The sequence below is a fragment of the Phyllobates terribilis genome, unplaced genomic scaffold (genome assembly GCF_046119375.1).
Source record: "Phyllobates terribilis strain yellow unplaced genomic scaffold, ASM4611937v1 Scaffold_1__5_contigs__length_1240528914, whole genome shotgun sequence".
Classification (NCBI taxonomy): domain Eukaryota; kingdom Metazoa; phylum Chordata; class Amphibia; order Anura; family Dendrobatidae; genus Phyllobates; species Phyllobates terribilis.
In genome coordinates, this window is record NW_027362761.1 from 994,256,470 (window position 1) to 994,274,860 (window position 18,391).

Genomic DNA, 18,391 nt, shown 5'->3' on the forward strand with positions numbered 1-18,391 from the left:
TGTGACTGTTCGAGGTTGCTGACAGGTGTCTTTTATACTTATAACAAGTTCAAACAGATGCCGGTACTACAGGTAATGAGTGGAGGACAGAGAAGCCTCTTAAAGAAGAAGTTACAGGTCTGTGAGAGCCAGAAATCTTGCTTGTTTGTAATTGACCAAATACTTATTTTCCATCAAAATTTGAAAAAAATTTCTTCCCAAATCAGACAATGTGATTTTCAGGATTTGTTTATTTGTTTTCTCATTTTGTCTCTCATAGTTGAGAGCTACCTATGATGTCAATTACAGGCCTCTCTCATCTTTTTAAGTGGGAGAACTTGCACAATTGGTGGCTGACTACATACTTTTTTTTTCGCCACTGTGAGTAAAATAAATACAGGTATATCATAAATGTACTGGCATGCTGAGCAGTTTTTACACCTCACTCATGGTATTCTTTGCCACAGCTATTTGTTTTTTCCCTCTCTCCAGCAAAAAACTATAACACACAAGACACAGATCTGACATTACATTAGACCCCACTCCCTCAGTTTCCTTGCCGATGATTACTTGATTGTGCTGAACATGTCATGAAAGTCTTTTTTTAACATTGGGATGTGATTATGTGTCAAATACTGTAATTCAATATTCCATGTTTTCTGTTGGTACTTTGACTAAAATATCCAATTTCTTACAATTAGGGTTACAATGTGAACACCTTAACTATTGATCATGTGACCCCACTTCATGAAGCTTGCTTGGGAGATCATGTTGGTTGTGCTCGGACACTTCTGGAGGCTGGAGCAAATGTAAGTGTTACTATACTATAGAGATAAGAAAATCCAGCTCACCGCTGTCACATTCCTCCGAGAACCGGAGCACGGGTCAACGTCTCTGCCAGTACGTGTCTATGTAGGTAGGGAAAGGGATTCTGCTCCACGGACGTGCAATCTTCTTTAATAAGTAAGTAAATACAAAGTGGGTGACATGGTGTTGAACTTTGGTTACCGGTGCCCCTTTATAGGTCTCTGCACTGGTAACTCAAGTTCAACATCATGATTAAGGATGCTATGAGCACCTGAAACGCATAGATGTCCTTTGCATGAGGATTTTACCCATGTCATCCACTTTGTGTTTACTTACTTAATAAAGAAGATTGCACATCCATGGAGCTGGATCTCTAGTTCCTAAACTATACAAATGGATCTATGCTGAATGCATGGAGTGTAGATAGCAATGTACGCTGGTGATGGCTTACTTCTGGCTGTCTCTACACATCTGACATTACACCAGGTACATAGTATCAGGCAATAGAAAAAACGAACACTGGATCACTGTAGGATATTAGCTTAAGACATCGCTGCAAATATTGAACTTGTCTATCCAAAAAATTTTGTGATGTATTTTAGGTGAATGCTACAACTATTGACGGAGTGACTCCTTTATTTAATGCATGTTCAAGAGGCAGCGCTAATTGCGTAGAACTTCTTTTGGAGTATGGTGCAAAGGCGCAGCTAGAGACATGTCTCCCTTCACCTGCTCACGAGGCATCAACTAAAGGTAACATACATGTCATTATTACATATATTGATTTTCTAGTATATTGTTCTATTTAAAAAAAAATAGATTCTTGATATTTCCCCACTGCTTATCTTAGCGCCCAGTGATTTACTGAGTGGGCATTTCTGTCCATTTCTAGGTTGTAGAGACCAGTGAGGACCAGAGGGTAGCAGGTAAATGGAAGCAGTGGCGGGATATTATTTTTTAACCAGTCTAAGTCCTTTTTAAACAAAAAAAAAAAATTATCGGCTGGACAATGCCTTTAGAGGGCACCCCTTTGAAAAATATGTGCTGAAATCTGTTTGGTTGTCATGGGCAACTACTTCACTTTCGCTCTGCTTAAGAATGATGTAGTTTAAACAGGCCACTCCGCACAGCTAGGCCATCAAGTTAGGATGATGTTGGCAGTACAACACTATCGACAGAGCAGAAGAGAAGAATCTGCTCTGTCGACATCACGTCACCGGAAGAATAAGACTTGCCTTCAGGAACAGTCTGTTATTGTTATTGTTATTGTTATTGTTATTGTTGCTCCATAGCAAAAACTAACCAAAGCCCTGAATAAGTTTTCACCAAGTGGTACTTGACTTCTGCACGTGTGGTGAGAAAAGTCCTGGGGTCATCTCTAAATTGCTTCCTGGGCACCAGGGATATGGTCCACACCTGGTAGCTCTTCCCTAGAGCATACTGGCTTTGGCTGCATGCATACTTTTTCATTCTAACCTTCAGAGGACAGAATGTGGACACCACCAATGAAAAATTGTCAGATATTTTGATAGATAAAATGGACAGGTTCCAGGTGATCTGGGCTGATTATGTCACAAACACTTCTTACGCTAGACCAGAACCCTGAGTATGCGCAGGTAGCGTTAGTCTCATGTACTCACAAATAAGTCCACGTTCACACGTTCGATATTTGGTCAGAATTTTACCTCAGTATTTGTAAGCCAAAACCCGGAGTGGGTGATAAATACAAAAGTGGTGACGTGTTTCTATTATACTTTTCCTCTGATTGTTCCACTCAGGATTTTGGCTTACACATACTGAGGTAAAATACTGACCAAATACTGAAAATGTGAGCGTGTCCTAGCTCAGAATACTCTACTCTAAATCCGACTCTTGGGATTTCTCTTAAACGGTTAAAGAGTTTCGGCTGAGGCCACTTTTGTAATCAGATTTTATTTCTTAAATGACTGGCCTATATGTCACTATTGCTTATTTCAAAGTTTCAATAAAATTGGGAGCATAAAAGTAAAAAAAAATATATATATATATATATATATATATATATATATACAGTTGAAACCAGAAGTTTACATACACTATATAAAAAGACACATATGCATGTTTTTCTCAATATCTGACATGAAATCAGACTAAACCTTTCCGGTTTTAGATCAATTAGGATTACCATAATTTTTAATATTTGCCAAATGCCTGAATAATGAGAGAGAGAAAATGTTTTAAGGCCTTTTTATTACCGGAATTTTTCAGACTATAAGATGCACTTTTTTCCTCCAAAATTTTGGAGGAAAATGGAGGGTGCGTCTTATAGTCCGATATATATATATACTGTGGCTGTGGGTGGTGGAGCGTGTGAGGGGAGCGGCAGCGGCAGAGGAGAGGGGCACAGGAGGCAGCAGCCGCCTGCTGCAGCCTATACGGTACCCGCTACTAAAGAAAATGAATATTCACTGCTGGGGCGTGGGGAGCAGTGAATATTAATTTTCCTTAATAGCGCGCACATTGTACCTGCAGTGTGGCTCCTGGTATGTATGGCACCCTTCATCCCTCATCCTGGTATGTATGGCACCCCTCATTCCTCTTCCTGGTATGTATGGCACCCTTCATCCCTCTTCGTAGTATGTATGGCACCCTTCATCCCTCTTCCTGGTATTATGGCACCCCTCATCGCCCATCCTGGTATATATGGCACCCTTCATCCCTCATCCTGGTATGTATGCCCCCCCTCATCCCTCTTACTGGTATGCTTGCCATACATACCAGGATGGGGTTGAGAGGGGCCATACATACCAGGATGAAGGATGCAATACATACCAGGAAGTGGGATGAGGGGGCCATACATACCAGGATGAGGGATAAAGGGTGCCATATATACCAGGATAGGGATGAGTGGTGCTATACATACCAGGATGAGGGATCAAGGGCGCCATATGTTATGCACACGCCCGGACTGACTGGCGTGTGCGTGTTTAGTGATCCCACTGGACCATGAACCGGGGAGTGCCTGGAGGGGCGTAACTAAGTATCTACCCGATCTGACCAAGGTCGCACGACGGCTAACGACGCCAGTGCACCAGGGAGGAACAGAGCAGAGGGACCAGGTGCACCTCCAGGTCAGACCCCGGACACGGCTGTTGACCCACACCGGGGAATACAGGAACATGCAGGTTAGAGCATAGGCTGGGTAGGGTCCAGTACAGACTAGGAGATGGGTTCTGAGCCACAGATGCGGTAATCAAGCAGAGTAAAGCGAAACGGCAGGTGCGGTGGACAAGGCTGAGCAGAGCGAAACCGCAGATGCGGTGGACAAGGCTGAGCAGAGCGAAACCGCAAGTGCGGTGGACAGGGCTGAGGAGAGCGAAACCGCAAGTGCGGTGGACAAGGCTGAGCAGAGCGAAACCGCAGATGCGGTGGACAAGGCAGAGCAGAGCGAAACCGCAGATGCGGTGGACAAGGCAGAGCAGAGCGAAACCGCAGATGCGGTGGACAAGGCAGAGCAGAGCGAAACCGCAGATGCGGTGGACAAGGCAGAGCAGAGCGAAACCGCAGATGCGGTGGACAAGGCAGAGCAGAGCGAAACCGCAGATGCGGTGGACAAGGCAGAGCAGAGCGAAACCGCAGATGCGGTGGACAAGGCAGAGCAGAGCGAAACCGCAGGTGCGGTGGACAAGGCTGAGCAGAGCGAAACCGCAGGTGCGGTGGACAAGGCTGAGCAGAGCGAAACCGCAGGCGCGGTGGACAAGGCTGAGCAGAGCGAAACCACAAGTGCGGTGGACAAAGCAGAGCAGAGCGGGCAGAAACCGCCAGAGTGGTAAGTAAAGCAGAGCAGAGATAAACCGCCAAAGCGGTGAGCAAAAACCGAGCAGATTGGACAGGGCTCTGTTCACACGGAACAGACTGAAAGGGAAAGGCAGAACCAGATACACACAAGGTACTTGCAAAGAAGTAACGAGTGGACTCCAAACTCACAAACAAAAGTACAGCGACAACGAGTAGGAGTTAGGTGCAGGTACAGACTCTGCAAGATAAGAGAGGAAACGGACATAGGGACCAAACAGGTAACAGGTTAGGAGAGAGTTCAGACAGGAACTGTACTGCAACGAAATACAGGAACGAGCCTAGGTATAGCCAAGAGCTGGTTCAGACACTGCAGCAAAAGGGAGGAAACGGACATAGAAACAAAACAAGTAACAAGTTAGGAGACAGTTCAGACAGGAACTGTACTGCAACGAAATACAGGAACGAGCCTAGGTATAGCCAAGAGCTGGTTCAGACACTGCAGCAAAAGGGAGGAAACGGACATAGAAACAAAACAAGTAACAGGTTAGGAGACAGTTCAGACAGGAACTGTTACTGCAGCGAAATACAGGAACGAGCCTAGGTATAGCCAAGAGCTGGTTCAGACACTGCAGCAAAAGGGAGGAAACGGACATAGAAACAAAACAAGTAACAGGTTAGGAGACAGTTCAGACAGGAACTGTTACTGCAGCGAAATGCAGGAATGAGCCTGGGTATACGGCCCCCAGAGGCAGAAACGAACAGGCAAGGAGCGTGTTCAGACAGACCTGGGAATACAGCCTCCAGGAAGGCGGACAGGCAGGGAAAAACAGAACAGGACCTGGCACATTCAGAGTCAAGGAGAACACTGAATGTTAAAGTTTCTCAGGCACAAGCTAGTATGTGAAGCTGGTTTAAATATCCAATGACTGACAGCAATAGGCTGAGGACACATTAGGGGTGTGCCCACAGCTGCTACAAGAAACAGGAAGTGACCGGGCCGCCGCCCTATGCAGCCAGAACAGAGGCAAGCAGACAGCATAGAAAGAAGCCAGGCTAGCAGACTGGACTGATGATCAAGTTTGCGATCTTGCATAGTGGGAGAAGGTGCCCTATGCAAGAACGCAGCCAGGTATGTTACACCATACATACCAGGATGGGGATGAGGGGTGCCATGCATACCAGGATAGGGATGAGGGGTGCCATGCATATCTGGATGGGGATGACGGCCATGTATAACAGGAAGGAGGGGGCCATATATACCAGGATGTGGGATATTAACAGAATTGGGGGACATTACCCCTATAACGGTGTCAGCAGCAGACCCCCTCCCTCTTAACAGGGTATCATGACCACATTTTTTGCTTACATTTTTTTTTCTATTTTCCTCCTCTAAAACCTAGGTGCGTTTTATGGTCGGGTGCGTCTTATAGTCCGAAAAATACAGTACTCACTGCAAAGTCAAAAGTTTACATACACTAAGATTACTATGCCTTTAAACAATTCTGGACTGTCCATATGATGATGTCATGTGTTTGGAAGCTTCTGATAGGTTTTTTTTGGCAACATCTGAGTTAATTAGAGACACACCTGTGGATGTATTTTAATGCACACCTGAAACACATTGCTTCTTTGTGTAGCATCATGGGAAAGTCTAAAGAAATCAGCCAAGATATCAGGAAGAGAATTGTGGACTTGCACAAGTCTTGCTCATCCTTGGGTACAATTTCAAGATACCTGAAGGTGCTTCGTTCATCTGTACAAACAATTATATGCAAGAACAAACTAGTTAGGAAAGTCCAGCCATAATACCACTCAGGAAGGACACGGGTTCTATGTCAAAGAGATGAACGTGCTTTGGTCCGACATGTGCATATCAACCCAAGGACAAAAGTAAAAGACCTTGTGAAGATGATGGCAGAAGCTGGTAAGATTGTGTCACTAACCACAGTGAAACGAGTACTGTATCAACATGGGCTGAAAGGCCACTCTGCCAGGAAGAAGCCATTACTCCAAAAGAAACATAAAAAAGCCAGATTAATGTTTGAAAATGCACACAGGATTAAAGACCTTAAATTTGGAGACATGTCCTATAGTCTGATGAAACTAAAATTTAACTTTTTGGGCATAATGATCATCGTTACGTTTGGAGGAAAAAGGGAGAAGCTTGGAAGCCTAAAAACACCATTCAGACTGTGAAACACGGGGGTGGCAGCATCATGTTGTGCGGTTGTTTTGCTGCAGAAGGGACTGGTGCACTTCACAAAATAGATGGCATCATGAGAAAAGAAGATTGTGTGGCAATACTGAAGCAACATCTCAAGACATCAGCCAGGAAGTTAAAGCTTGGGCAGAAATGGGTCTTCCAAATGGACAATGACCCAAAGCATAATGCCAAAATATTAACAAAGTGGCTTAAGGATAACAAAGTCAATGTTTTGGAGTGGCCATCACAAAGCCCTGATCTCAATCCTATTGAAAATTTATGGGCAAAGCTGAAAAGGCAGGTGCGAGCAAAGCGACCTACAAACCTGGATCAGTTACACCAGTAACCGACCAACTATTGTGAGAACCTTGTGGAAGGATATCCCAAACATTTGACCCAAGTCATTCAGTTTAAGGGCAATGGTACTGTAGCATCGGCGTCCCTGCCCTAGTGTCCGATCGAGGGGTTCAGTTCACCTCTCGCTTCCTGAGAGCCACGTGTAAACTGCTGGGGGTCACCTTGGATTTCTCCGTTTTTTACAGTCTACGGCCAACATCCCCGGACCCCGTTTCCCGTCTCCGCCTCGGAGTACCAGATCCGCACTTCTTCTGTCCCCCGAGCGGATGAAGAGACAGACTGATAAGAGACGTCTGGATCCACCCCAATTCCGTCCTGGAGATAAGGTCTGGCTCTCGTCCAAATTTGTCCGGCTCAAGATTCCTTCCTACAAGTTGGGGTCCCGGTTCATCGGCCCACTGGAAGTTATCAAGCAAATCAACCCGGTGGCCTATAAATTGAAACTCCCGGCCAACTTGCGGATCCCCAACTCCTTCCATGTATCTCTCCTCAAACCTGTGGTACTTAAGTCTTTTTCCAAGTCTTCAGGTACGCCTCCTGCTCCGGTTTCCGCTGAAAACGAGTTTCAGGTAGAGAGCATTCTGGCCACCAAGAGGGTAAGAGGAAAGACCTTTTTTCTAGTGGATTGGAAGGGGTTTGGTCCTGAGGAGAGAACGTGGGAGCCTTGGGAGAACATCCATGCCCCGCTCATCCTTGATAAATTTCTTTCTGGCCTAAAAAGGAGGGGGCGTAAGGGGGGGGGGGTACTGTAGCATCGGCGTCCCTGCCCTCTGCTAGGCAGGGACGCCGTCCCTCTCACCTCCGTGCTCCTCACGTGGGCCCCTCCAGCGCTCCTGTCTCTGTCGGCGCAGCGGCGTCCCTGCCCCATGTCAGACAGGGACACCGTCTCTCTCGCCCCCCGGCTCCTGGCGCGGCTTCTCCCTGCGCTCCGTTCCCTGCTGTGGCCGGCGCGCGTTCCTCCTCCAGCAGAGTGCTTAGGGCGCGCGCACTCCCCCCCCCCTCTTAAAGGGACAGCGTGCGTCTTCCTAAAGAGTCCCCGGCCAATGGCCAGAGGACTTCCCACATTTAAGGCACCTCCTCCAAAATGGAGGTGCCCGAGCAAAGTTGTTTGCACTGTGTCTGATCTGTGCTTCAGCCCTCAGGTCCCGCTGCTAGCCTGACTTCTCGTCCTGCCTGCCAGCCTGTTATCTGCCCGTTACCTGCCGAGCCTGCCAGCCTGCTCACCTGGTGCGCTCACCTGTTACCTGCCTTGGCTATCTATCCGCTCACCTGGAGCATCCGCCTGCCCTGTCTGTCAGACCGCTCACCTGGGAGCGTCCACCAGTTACCTGCCTGTTACCTGTCTCGTCTGTCAGACCGCTCACCTGGGGGCGTCCACCAGTTACCTGCCTCGTCTGTCAGACCGCTCACCTGGGAGCGTCCACCAGTTACCTGCCTGTTACCTGTCTCGTCTGTCAGACCGCTCACCTGGGGGCGTCCACCAGTTACCTGCCTCGTCTGTCAGACCGCTCACCTGGGAGCGTCCACCAGTTACCTGCCTGTTACCTGTCTCGTCTGTCTGCCTGCTTACCTGGGAGCGTCCACCAGTTACCTGCCTGTTACCTGCTGTGTCCGTCAGCCCGCTCACCTGGGAGCGCCCACCAGTTACCTGTCAGTTACCCGCCTCGTCTGTCTGCCCGCTCACCTGGGAGCACCTGCCTGGAGACCCTGCCGTCACTTGCTGTGACCACCTTCCTGGTAAACCTAAAGACTGCTACTTGCCCTGCTTTCTCGAACAGTGACCACCTGTCGGCTACCAGAGACTTCCGCCTGCTTGCCGTATCCATCCGCCATACCGGTCAGTCCCAGCCATCTGACCCGTGGGAGCCACGTGCTCTCTTACAAGGTCGTCCCCCGAGTAGCACCTGGTCCCTCAGCCCGGCTCCTCCCTGGTCACGGTGTCGTTAGCTGCCGTACGACCAGGGTCGGTTCGGGTGGATACTTAGTCACGCCCCTCTGGGTCCCTCCTTGCACCTTGGCACAGAGGTTCCACCACCCGGACCCGTAACAAATACTAATGAAATGTATGTAAACTTTTGACTTTGCAGTAAGTAATAAAAATGCCTTAAAACATTCTCTCTCTCATTATTCTGGCATTTGCCAAATATTAAAAATTATGGTAATCCTAATTGACCTAAAACGGGAAAGGTTTATTCTGTTTTCATGTCAGATATTGAGCAAAACATGCATCTGTGTCTTTTTGTATAGTGTATGTAAACTTATGGTTTCAACTGTATATATATACGGTATACACACACATTTTCCAATATATTATACTTTTTTGGGCATATTCTGGATTTCAGGTATATATTATCTGCTTTTCTGACTGTGAATTAATTTGCAGGTCACAGTGACTGTCTAGAAGTATTGATTTCGTGGGGTATAGATGTGGACCAAGACATTCCTCATTTAGGCACTCCTCTTTATGTAGCCTGTAAAGGACAGCACTTAGCTTGTGTAAGAAAACTTTTATATGCAGGTCAGTAATGGTCGGATGTATTGATTGTTATACTGTATGTAATGATGGCAATACATAGTAAAGTTGCTCTGATCCTCTAGGTGCTGATGTACAGCATGGCAGACATTTGGACACCCCATTACATGCCGCAGCTCAGCAGTCTAGTACAGATATTGTAAGTTTACTGCTCGACTTTGGAGCTGATATCAGTGCAAAAAACACAGATTGCAAGCGCCCAGTAGATGTAGCTGCTGCAAGAAGTCCAGTGGAAAGGCACCTTCTCCAGTACGAGGGTAAGCACGTGGATTACTGCTGCTGGCTCTGCTGTGGCCTCTTTTCCTTGTAACTTATACACATCTGAAGAAAAGGCATTACAGTTTTCAGATGTTTGACCTGGTTACTTCAGACTTCGTACAAACCAGAGCAGGCTCTGAAGGGCTTTATGCACTGGCCGCATAATGCCACATTTTTTGGGACATTTCTGCTACCGCTGTTACTGTAATGGGCAGAAGTTATACTGTCTGAAAACTCTGGAAATAAAATATGTGTATACGCTGTGTGCAGAGTTATTAGGCAATTTGTGTTTTTGATGTTTCATATTATTATTGAACACCTACAGTACTGTCAGTCAATCCAAAAGATTTATAAACCTGAATTTTTAAGTATTTAAAAACGTAAAAGTGAGGTTCTGTCCTTCTTAGAAATGCAGAATTATTGGGCAACCATTTTTGTGCAGAATTATTATGCAACCAAATCAAAAATGTAAATTTTCCCATCTCAATTGTTTATTTTCATCTGTTAAAGTGAGAATAATATCCAAAGAACTCAAAATGTACAAAAATACATTTCTGACATTTAAAAAAAATATATCAGTGACCAGTATAGCCACCATTCTTTTCTATAAAAGTCATAAGCCGTCCATCTGTAGAGTCTGTGAGTTTCTTAATCTGTTGACAACCAACTTTTTGGGCAGCTCCAACCACAGCCTCCCAGACATTGTTCTGAGAGGTGACTGTTTCCCTTCAATGTAAATCTTCAATTAAACAAGGGCTTACAAGTCCTTAATAGGGTTTAGGTCAGATGAGGAAGGGGCCATGTCATTATTCTTTCATCTTTAAGGTCTTTACTGGCAGCCCCACAGTAGAGTTCCTCAATGCATGTGATGCAGCATTGTCCTGCATGATAACCATGGTTTTCTTGAAAGATGCAGACTTTTTCCTGTACCACGACTTGAAGAAAGTGTTCTATAAAAACTGGCAGTAGGTTTGTGAATTTATTTTGAGTCCATCTTCAACTGAAAAAGGTCCATCTAGCTCCTCTTTAATAATACCAGTCCATAGCAGTACTTCACCTCCACCTTGCTGAAATCTGAGTAGAAGTGCAGATCTGTACCCATTACTGATCCAGCCACTGAACCATCCATCTGGTCTGTCAAGAGTCACTCTATTCTCATCAGTCCATAAAACATTTGAAAAATCTGTTGATGTTTCAACTTATGTGTCTTATTCAGTGGTGGTCGGGTTTCAGCATTCCTTGGCCATGTCACTGACCACTTTGTACTTCTGGGCACCCCAGGAAGGCTATAGTTCTGAAATATGACAGCACTGGAGAATAATGGAATCTGATCACTTTACGTTTGATTCTTCTCAAATCTCTGGCAGTTAATAGTTTTTTATCAACATGTTTTTGTTACCCTGTTGACTATTTGGAACAAAACATTGGATGGTTCTGTGATCCCAATATCTTAGCAATTTCTGAAGTGCTGTACCCTTCTGTAAGGCTTGTAACAATTTCTGACTTTTCAGGGTCATGCATGAGGAAAACAAGTTGCCTAATAATTCTTCACACCTTGATAAAGAGTCATTACACAAATACACATCACCTGCTTAACACCAATAAGCATTAACATTCATACAGCTTGGAGTTGGAAAATCTGCATAAAAATGATGAGATGGTCAAACTGCTCACTTGCCTAATAATTCTGCACACAGTGCACGCTGTGAGCACATACTGCTAGGCCAGGTTAACACGTGTATTTAGTGCAAATTATATTTGCTGATGTTCCACACAAAATCCACAGTATTTTACAGCACTTTAACTTAATCTCATTCACATGCTGCGCTGTTTTTTTTTTTTCTTGTTTTGTTGCACTTTTTTTTAATCTGCAGCATGTCGGTTTCTGCTGTGGAAATGCACCTTTTATCTTCAACAATTCATTTCAACGAGGGCTAATCCGCTGACAGGGCATAATTTTCTTAGATTTTTGGTGCACTTATACAAAAAGTATCTCACATCATCCTTATTGAAAAATTTACCAAGTATGGAATGGACAAGGCAACTGTTAGGTGGATTCATAACTGGCTTAGTGATTGCACTCAAAGAGTGGTCATAAATGGCTTCACATCCAGTTGGATGAATGTCTCAAGTGGGGTACCACAGGGCTCCGTCCTGGGACCTGTATTGTTCAACATCATTATCAATGATTTAGATAAAGGAATTGAGGGTAAACTGATTAAATTTGCTGATGACACAAAGCTAGGAGGGATAGCTAATACTAGAGAAGAGAGAGAGAGGATTCAAAAAGACCTAAATAAACTGGAGCAGTTGGCAGCAACTAACAGAATGGTTTTTAACAGGGAAAAATGCAAAGTACTACATCTGGGCAATAAAAATGAAAAAAGCATTTACAAAATGGGAGGAATAGAGCTAAGCAACAGTACATGTGAAAAAGACTTAGGTATACTAATAGATCATAGACTGAACATGAGTCAACAGTGTGATGCAGCAGCAAAAAAGGCAAACACAATTCTGGGATGTATTAACAGAAGCATACAGTCTAGATCACGTGAAGTCATTATCGAACTTTACTCCTCTTTGGTCAGACCTCATCTGGAATACTGCGTCCAGTTTTGGGCACCACATTTTAAAAAAGACATCGACAAACTGGAGCAAGTTCAGAGAAGAGCGACCAGAATGGTGACTGGTCTGCAAACCATGTCCTATGAGGAACGGTTGCAGGATTTGGGAATGTTTAGCTTGCAAAAAAGAAGACTGAGAGGAGACTTAATAGCTGTCTACAAATATCTCAAGGGCTCTCACATTGTAGAAGGATCATCTTTATTCTCATTTGCACAAGGAAAGACTAGAAGCAATGGGATGAAACTGAATGGGAGGAGACACAGATTAGATATTAGAAAAATACTTTTTGACAGTTAGGGTGATCAATGAGTGGAACAGGCTGCCACGAGAGGTGGTGAGTTCCCCTTCAATGGACGTCTTCAAACAGAGGCTGGACAGATATCTGTCTGAGATGATTTAGTGAATCCTGCTTTGAGCAGGGGGTTGGACCAGATGACCCAGGAGGTCCTCTCCAACTCTACCATTCTATGATTCTATGAAAAAAAAATTTGCATAAAAAATGCAGGAAATACAGTAAACTCTGATTGTAGATGCAGAACCGCAGCAGATTTCAGTTTATAAAATCTGCACCATATACGCAACATGTGAAACCAGACTTATAGTATGACCTAAAAACGTGACTGCAGGGTGCGACTACATAAGAATTGATTTGTAGATGGTAATCATGAAGACACAGAGGTCAGAACTGTTTAGACAAAACGTTAGAATTTTTTTTTTAACCAAGATTACTGCAAAATGTTAGACACATTGGATCTAGAAAGTAATTATTGCGCATGTACATTTAGTCTTTAATAATATGCAACGTTTCTTACTAAGCTCTCCATTTCTATTTCCATTTAGCAAATCCATGTTCACTCTGTCAGCTCTGCAGACTCCGTATCCGGAAATGCATCGGACAGTCGAGGTTACACCTTATTCCAAGCCTTCAGTTGCCAACTATCCTGAAAAACTTCTTACAGTATCGAGAAAGTATACGGAACTTTTAATAGTTGTTGTTTTTGTCCAGTATATTGTAAAAATGACGTCTATGTAACAAGACACTAAGTAAAGACTGCTCATTTACCTCTCACAAAAATAACGCACTTGAAATTTTAAGGGACATTTTTAGTTGAGCTGGAATGAATTCACTTTGTTTGTGTTTCCTATACTGTTCTGACAATGATAAATGACATCACAGCCAAAACTTCACAACAAAGTTGTGAATTGTGAATTGACAATAGATTTTATAATATAAAAACTAAACCCTTAAAGAGGTTTTCCCATGAACAAAAGTTAATTTTATTCAATAGATCTTGGAATAATAATAATTTCCACAATTGAATGTGTTTAAATAAAATGTTCCTGTGCTGAGATAATCTTATAAATGTGCCCCTGCTGTGTTCTGTGTAAGGCTATGTGCCCACGATGCAGAAATGCTGCATATTTTTTACGCTTCTCCCTGGCAGGAAAAACGCATGCGGATTTTACATGCAACCGGCATGGATTTATACAGTCTGACCAAGAAATAGTTAAAAAAAAAGAATAAGAATGGTAAAAAATAAAAAATAAAGATTATACTTACCTTCCGATGGCCCCCGGTCAAGATCTATTGATTAAAATGAACTTTTGTTCGTGAGAGAACCCCTTTAAAACTAAAAGATTTCTTTATTCAGTCCAAAACTTTTACCTCACTCAATTAAACCAAATAATTGTCCAACTTAAAAAAATCCTCCCATTGTGTACTCTGTCCGGAGCTGAAGAGATGATGTCCTGTAATTTGGTCACTTGACCAAAATCTCACCATTGAGGTCTCTGCTGGAACTCCCCTGGGAATAGAGGGGGTGAATATACATTATTTCATTTTGTTTCACCATCCTTTGCTTGTGAATTTTTCTTTTTTAATTGGACAAACCTTTAATCTCTCCAACCTCTAGGAGATCATACACATTTGACCGATGTCTCCAGGCTTGTATTATTATAAAGCTCCTGTGGAGCCTAAAGCTGTCTATACTCAGATATTTGGCAGAGAATATAACAGGCAGAGATAACTATATGTAAAGAAATGCCCCTTCTCAAAAATTAGATAATTATTGTAAATTCTAGACAATCCAAAGCATCTCCATTTTCCCCATGGCAGAAACAGACTGTCTTGAGCATAGACATCACTTATACATGGGGTACCTATTTTCTTTACAATTGTGTACGGCCCTCTTAAAATGAAACTACTAGTGCCACTACTAGTGCCATGCCAGACAGGACTGTTAATTATTTCACTATGGTCCAGAGAATACGCCTTTCCTAGGTGATCTGTACAATATAGGTCCCTAAAAGCACAGATGATAACATCTACTGCTGCATGCTACTGGGCTCAAGTTCGGCAGCTGAAGCTGCACCTTCCTCACTTCTTGTTCTGTCCACACACCCACACTCTCTACATAATACCATGAATACGGAGCTTTCTCTTCTTCCTTTCACCTCTTTTCTTCCAATTGCTTTAAATGCAGCAGAAAGCAGTAGTGCTCTGACTATTATCAGTTTTCCATTCTGAGCACGTAGGAGGTAGGCAGGGGAAGCAAGTAAAAGATTAGCGTGTTGCAACTTCAACAAATGGCTGTGGAGCATTATAAGGGCGACTGCTACTGCACAGCCCCTATCGTGTTGCAGTATTTGCATTGTCTGGGGAGCACTGGAAACTTGCATTTTGGCGACCAAAGTGAAGCAAATAATAACCCTGGTATGTAAAAGATCTCTATTACCCCACTTCTAAGTTTCTCTTAAATAGTCAAGCAAGAACATACATGTAAATTATTATTTTTTTGTTCTTAAAGGAATTGTCCAACAGTAAAATTAATATTTGTAGAGATGAGATGGATCTCTTCGCACAACCCTGGTCCACAGTCCAGGTCAGTGCTCTCTGGCCATGGACAAGGGCTGCGTGAATTTCCTGACCTTCCGGGCTCATCTTATGATTTTCTGTACTGGCATGTCGTCACCTGTAGGCCACACGGCATGCAGATGACATCACACCAGGCTACTGAATCAAACGCCGCAACAAGGAACCTAGAAGGTCAGGAAATTCACGCAGCTCCTGTCCATGGCCAGAGACTACTGACCTGGACCGTGGTCCGGGGTTACACGAAGCAATCTGCTCATCTCTAATTATTTTTAATCAATCGATGCTTCTAAAAAATAACAGAGGTATTCTCACCATCCAGCATCACCGAGGACCCAGTGCAGGCTACTCTTGAGATCTACATAGACTCCGTAAGTGGTGTCTGCCCCATTTGGAAATGACAGCACCACTACAGCCTATACTTAGCTGCAGCGTGCAGCCGTCAAGCAACTAGAAGGGTGCATCATTGGATGTTTTTCCATGCCTTAATAAAAATAAAATTACTGTTAGACAACCCCTTTAACATATGTGGACACACTGTGTAAATATTGTATTTCCCTTTGTTTCAGCCTCTATACTACTAGACACAAAACTGCACTTTTCCATCTTTACCTTATGCTTTACCAGCATAAGCTGTGCAACCAACAACCGGTAAAGTACGTGTGGTTTAGCCATGTAGTTCTTCGCTGCCTGGCCCAATCTGGTACATCTTAAGCACCTAATTCTAACTTTACCAATTCATCAATCTACCTTGAATATGTAGTGAATATGTAATTATTGCAAAGTCAATTTACTGTGTTTTGGAGAAATATACTAGTAGTCTATACAGTATATGCTGTCTGTGCTCAGATATGGGCTTCCATTCAGGAGTGTAAATAACGATATACAGTTAGGTCCATATATATTTGGACAGAGACGACATTTTTCTAATTTTGGTTCTAGACATTACCACAATGAATTTTAAACAAATCAATTCAGATGCAGTTGAAGTTCAGACTTTCAGCTTTCATTTGAGGGTATCCACATTAAAATTGGATGAAGGGTTTAGGAGTTTCAGCTCCTTAACATGTGCCACCCTGTTTTTAAAGGGACCAAAAGTAATTGGACAAATTAAATAATTGTAAATAAAATGTTCATTTCTAGTACTTGGTTGAAAACCCTTTGTTGGCAATGACTGCCTGAAGTCTTGAACTCATGGATATCACCAGACGCTGTGTTTCCTCCTTTTTGATGCTCTTCCAGGCCTTCACTGCGGTGGTTTTCAGTTGCTGTTTGTTTGTGGGCCTTTCTGTCTGAAGTTTAGTCTTTAACAAGTGAAATGCATGCTCAATTGGGTTGAGATCAGGTGACTGACTTGGCCATTCAAGAATATTCCACTTCTTTGCTTTAATAAACTCCTGGGTTGCTTTGGCTTTATGTTTTGGGTCATTGTCCATCTGTAGTATGGAACGACGACCAATCAGTTTGTCTGCATTTGGCTGGATCTGAGCACACAGTATGGCTCTGAATAGATCAGAATTCATTCGACTGCTTCTGTCCTGTGTTACATGATCAATAAACACTAGTGACCCAGTGCCACTGGCAGCCATGCATGCCCAAGCCATCACACTGCCTCCGTCGTGTTTTACAGATGATGTGGTATGCTTTGGATCATGAGCCGTACCACGCCTTCGCCATACTTTTCTCTTTCCATCATTCTGGTAGAGGTTGATCTTGGTTTCATCTGTCCAAAGAATGTTCTTCCAGAACTGTGCTGGCTTTTTTAGATGTTTTTAAGCAAAGTCCAATCTAGCCGTTTTATTCTTGACGCTTATGAGTGGCTTGCACCGTGCAGTGAACCCTCTATATTTACTTTCATGCAGTCTTCTCTTTATGGTAGATTTGGATATTGATACGCCTACCTCCTGGAGAGTGTTGTTCACTTGGTTGGCTGTTGTGAAGGGGTTTCTCTTCACCATGGAGATTATTCTGCGATCATCCACCACTGTTGTCTTCCGTGGGCGCCCAGGTCTTTTTGCATTGATGAGTTCACCAGTGCTTTCTTTCTTTCTCAGGATGTACCAAACTGTAGATTTTGCCACTCCTAATATTGTAGCAATTTCTCAGATGGGTTTTTTCTGTTTTTGAAGCTTAAGGATGGCTTGTTTCACCTGCATGTTGAGCTCCTTTGACCGCATGTTTACTTCACAGCAAAACCTTCCAAATGCAAGCCCCACACCTCAAATCAACTCCAGGCCTTTTATCTGCTTAATTGAGAATGACATAACGAAGGGATTGCCCATACCTGTCCATGAAATAGCCTTGGAGTCAATTGTCCAATTACTTTTGGTCCCTTTAAAAACAGGGTGGCACATGTTAAGGAGCTGAAACTCCTAAACCCTTCATCCAATTTTAATGTGGATACCCTCAAATGAAAGCTGAAAGTCTGAACTTCAACTGCATCTGAATTGTTTTGTTTAAAATTCATTGTTGTAATGTCTAGAACCAAAATTAGAAAAATGTTGTCTCTGTCCAAATATATATGGACCTAACTGTACCTAATAGATACAACACGTGTGGACCCCGTCCTAGAGTTATGGTCTATAAAGCATGGTATGTAATGTATTATGTAAATCATAAAGTATAATTCATGTCTAAAGACGTGGCATTTCAACAAAAATATTTTTAGAAAATATATTGTTCTTAGTGAATACTAGTATCACATCTGTTTATCAACTCCACCAATATATAAAACTTCATAAAAATTATAGCAATGTTACTGGGAGGATTTATTAAAGGCGGTACGTCAATTTTCCAGTGAAAAAAGGTCACAGATTTATGTAAAAAATCTAAACTATTTCCTTTTTTATACTGCTCTCGATACTTTTCTAAATCATGATGAGGCTTAACCTGGGGAAGTAGAAGCAATAGATACAATAGATACAGAAAAAGCCCCAAGGCCAGAACACTGCTTGTCAATATAGTTTTACAGCAGTTAAGC

At 43.3% G+C, this 18,391-nt stretch overlaps 1 protein-coding gene across 9 annotated transcripts in view; it reads left to right on the forward strand.

The window, feature by feature from the left end:
- Positions 1 to 14,245, forward strand: part of ASB5 (ankyrin repeat and SOCS box containing 5) — a 118,306-nt gene extending 104,061 nt beyond the window's left edge. For all 9 annotated transcript variants that reach the window (XM_073643636.1, XM_073643658.1, XM_073643647.1 and 6 more), the window contains 5 exons: positions 681 to 788; positions 1,389 to 1,539; positions 9,507 to 9,641; positions 9,722 to 9,913; positions 13,380 to 14,245. In XM_073643636.1, coding sequence (XP_073499737.1) covers positions 681 to 788; positions 1,389 to 1,539; positions 9,507 to 9,641; positions 9,722 to 9,913; positions 13,380 to 13,525 — 732 coding nt within the window. In that variant the 3' untranslated portion in view covers positions 13,526 to 14,245. The remainder of the gene's footprint in view (positions 1 to 680; positions 789 to 1,388; positions 1,540 to 9,506; positions 9,642 to 9,721; positions 9,914 to 13,379) is intronic.
- The last annotated feature ends 4,146 nt before the right edge of the window (positions 14,246 to 18,391 follow it).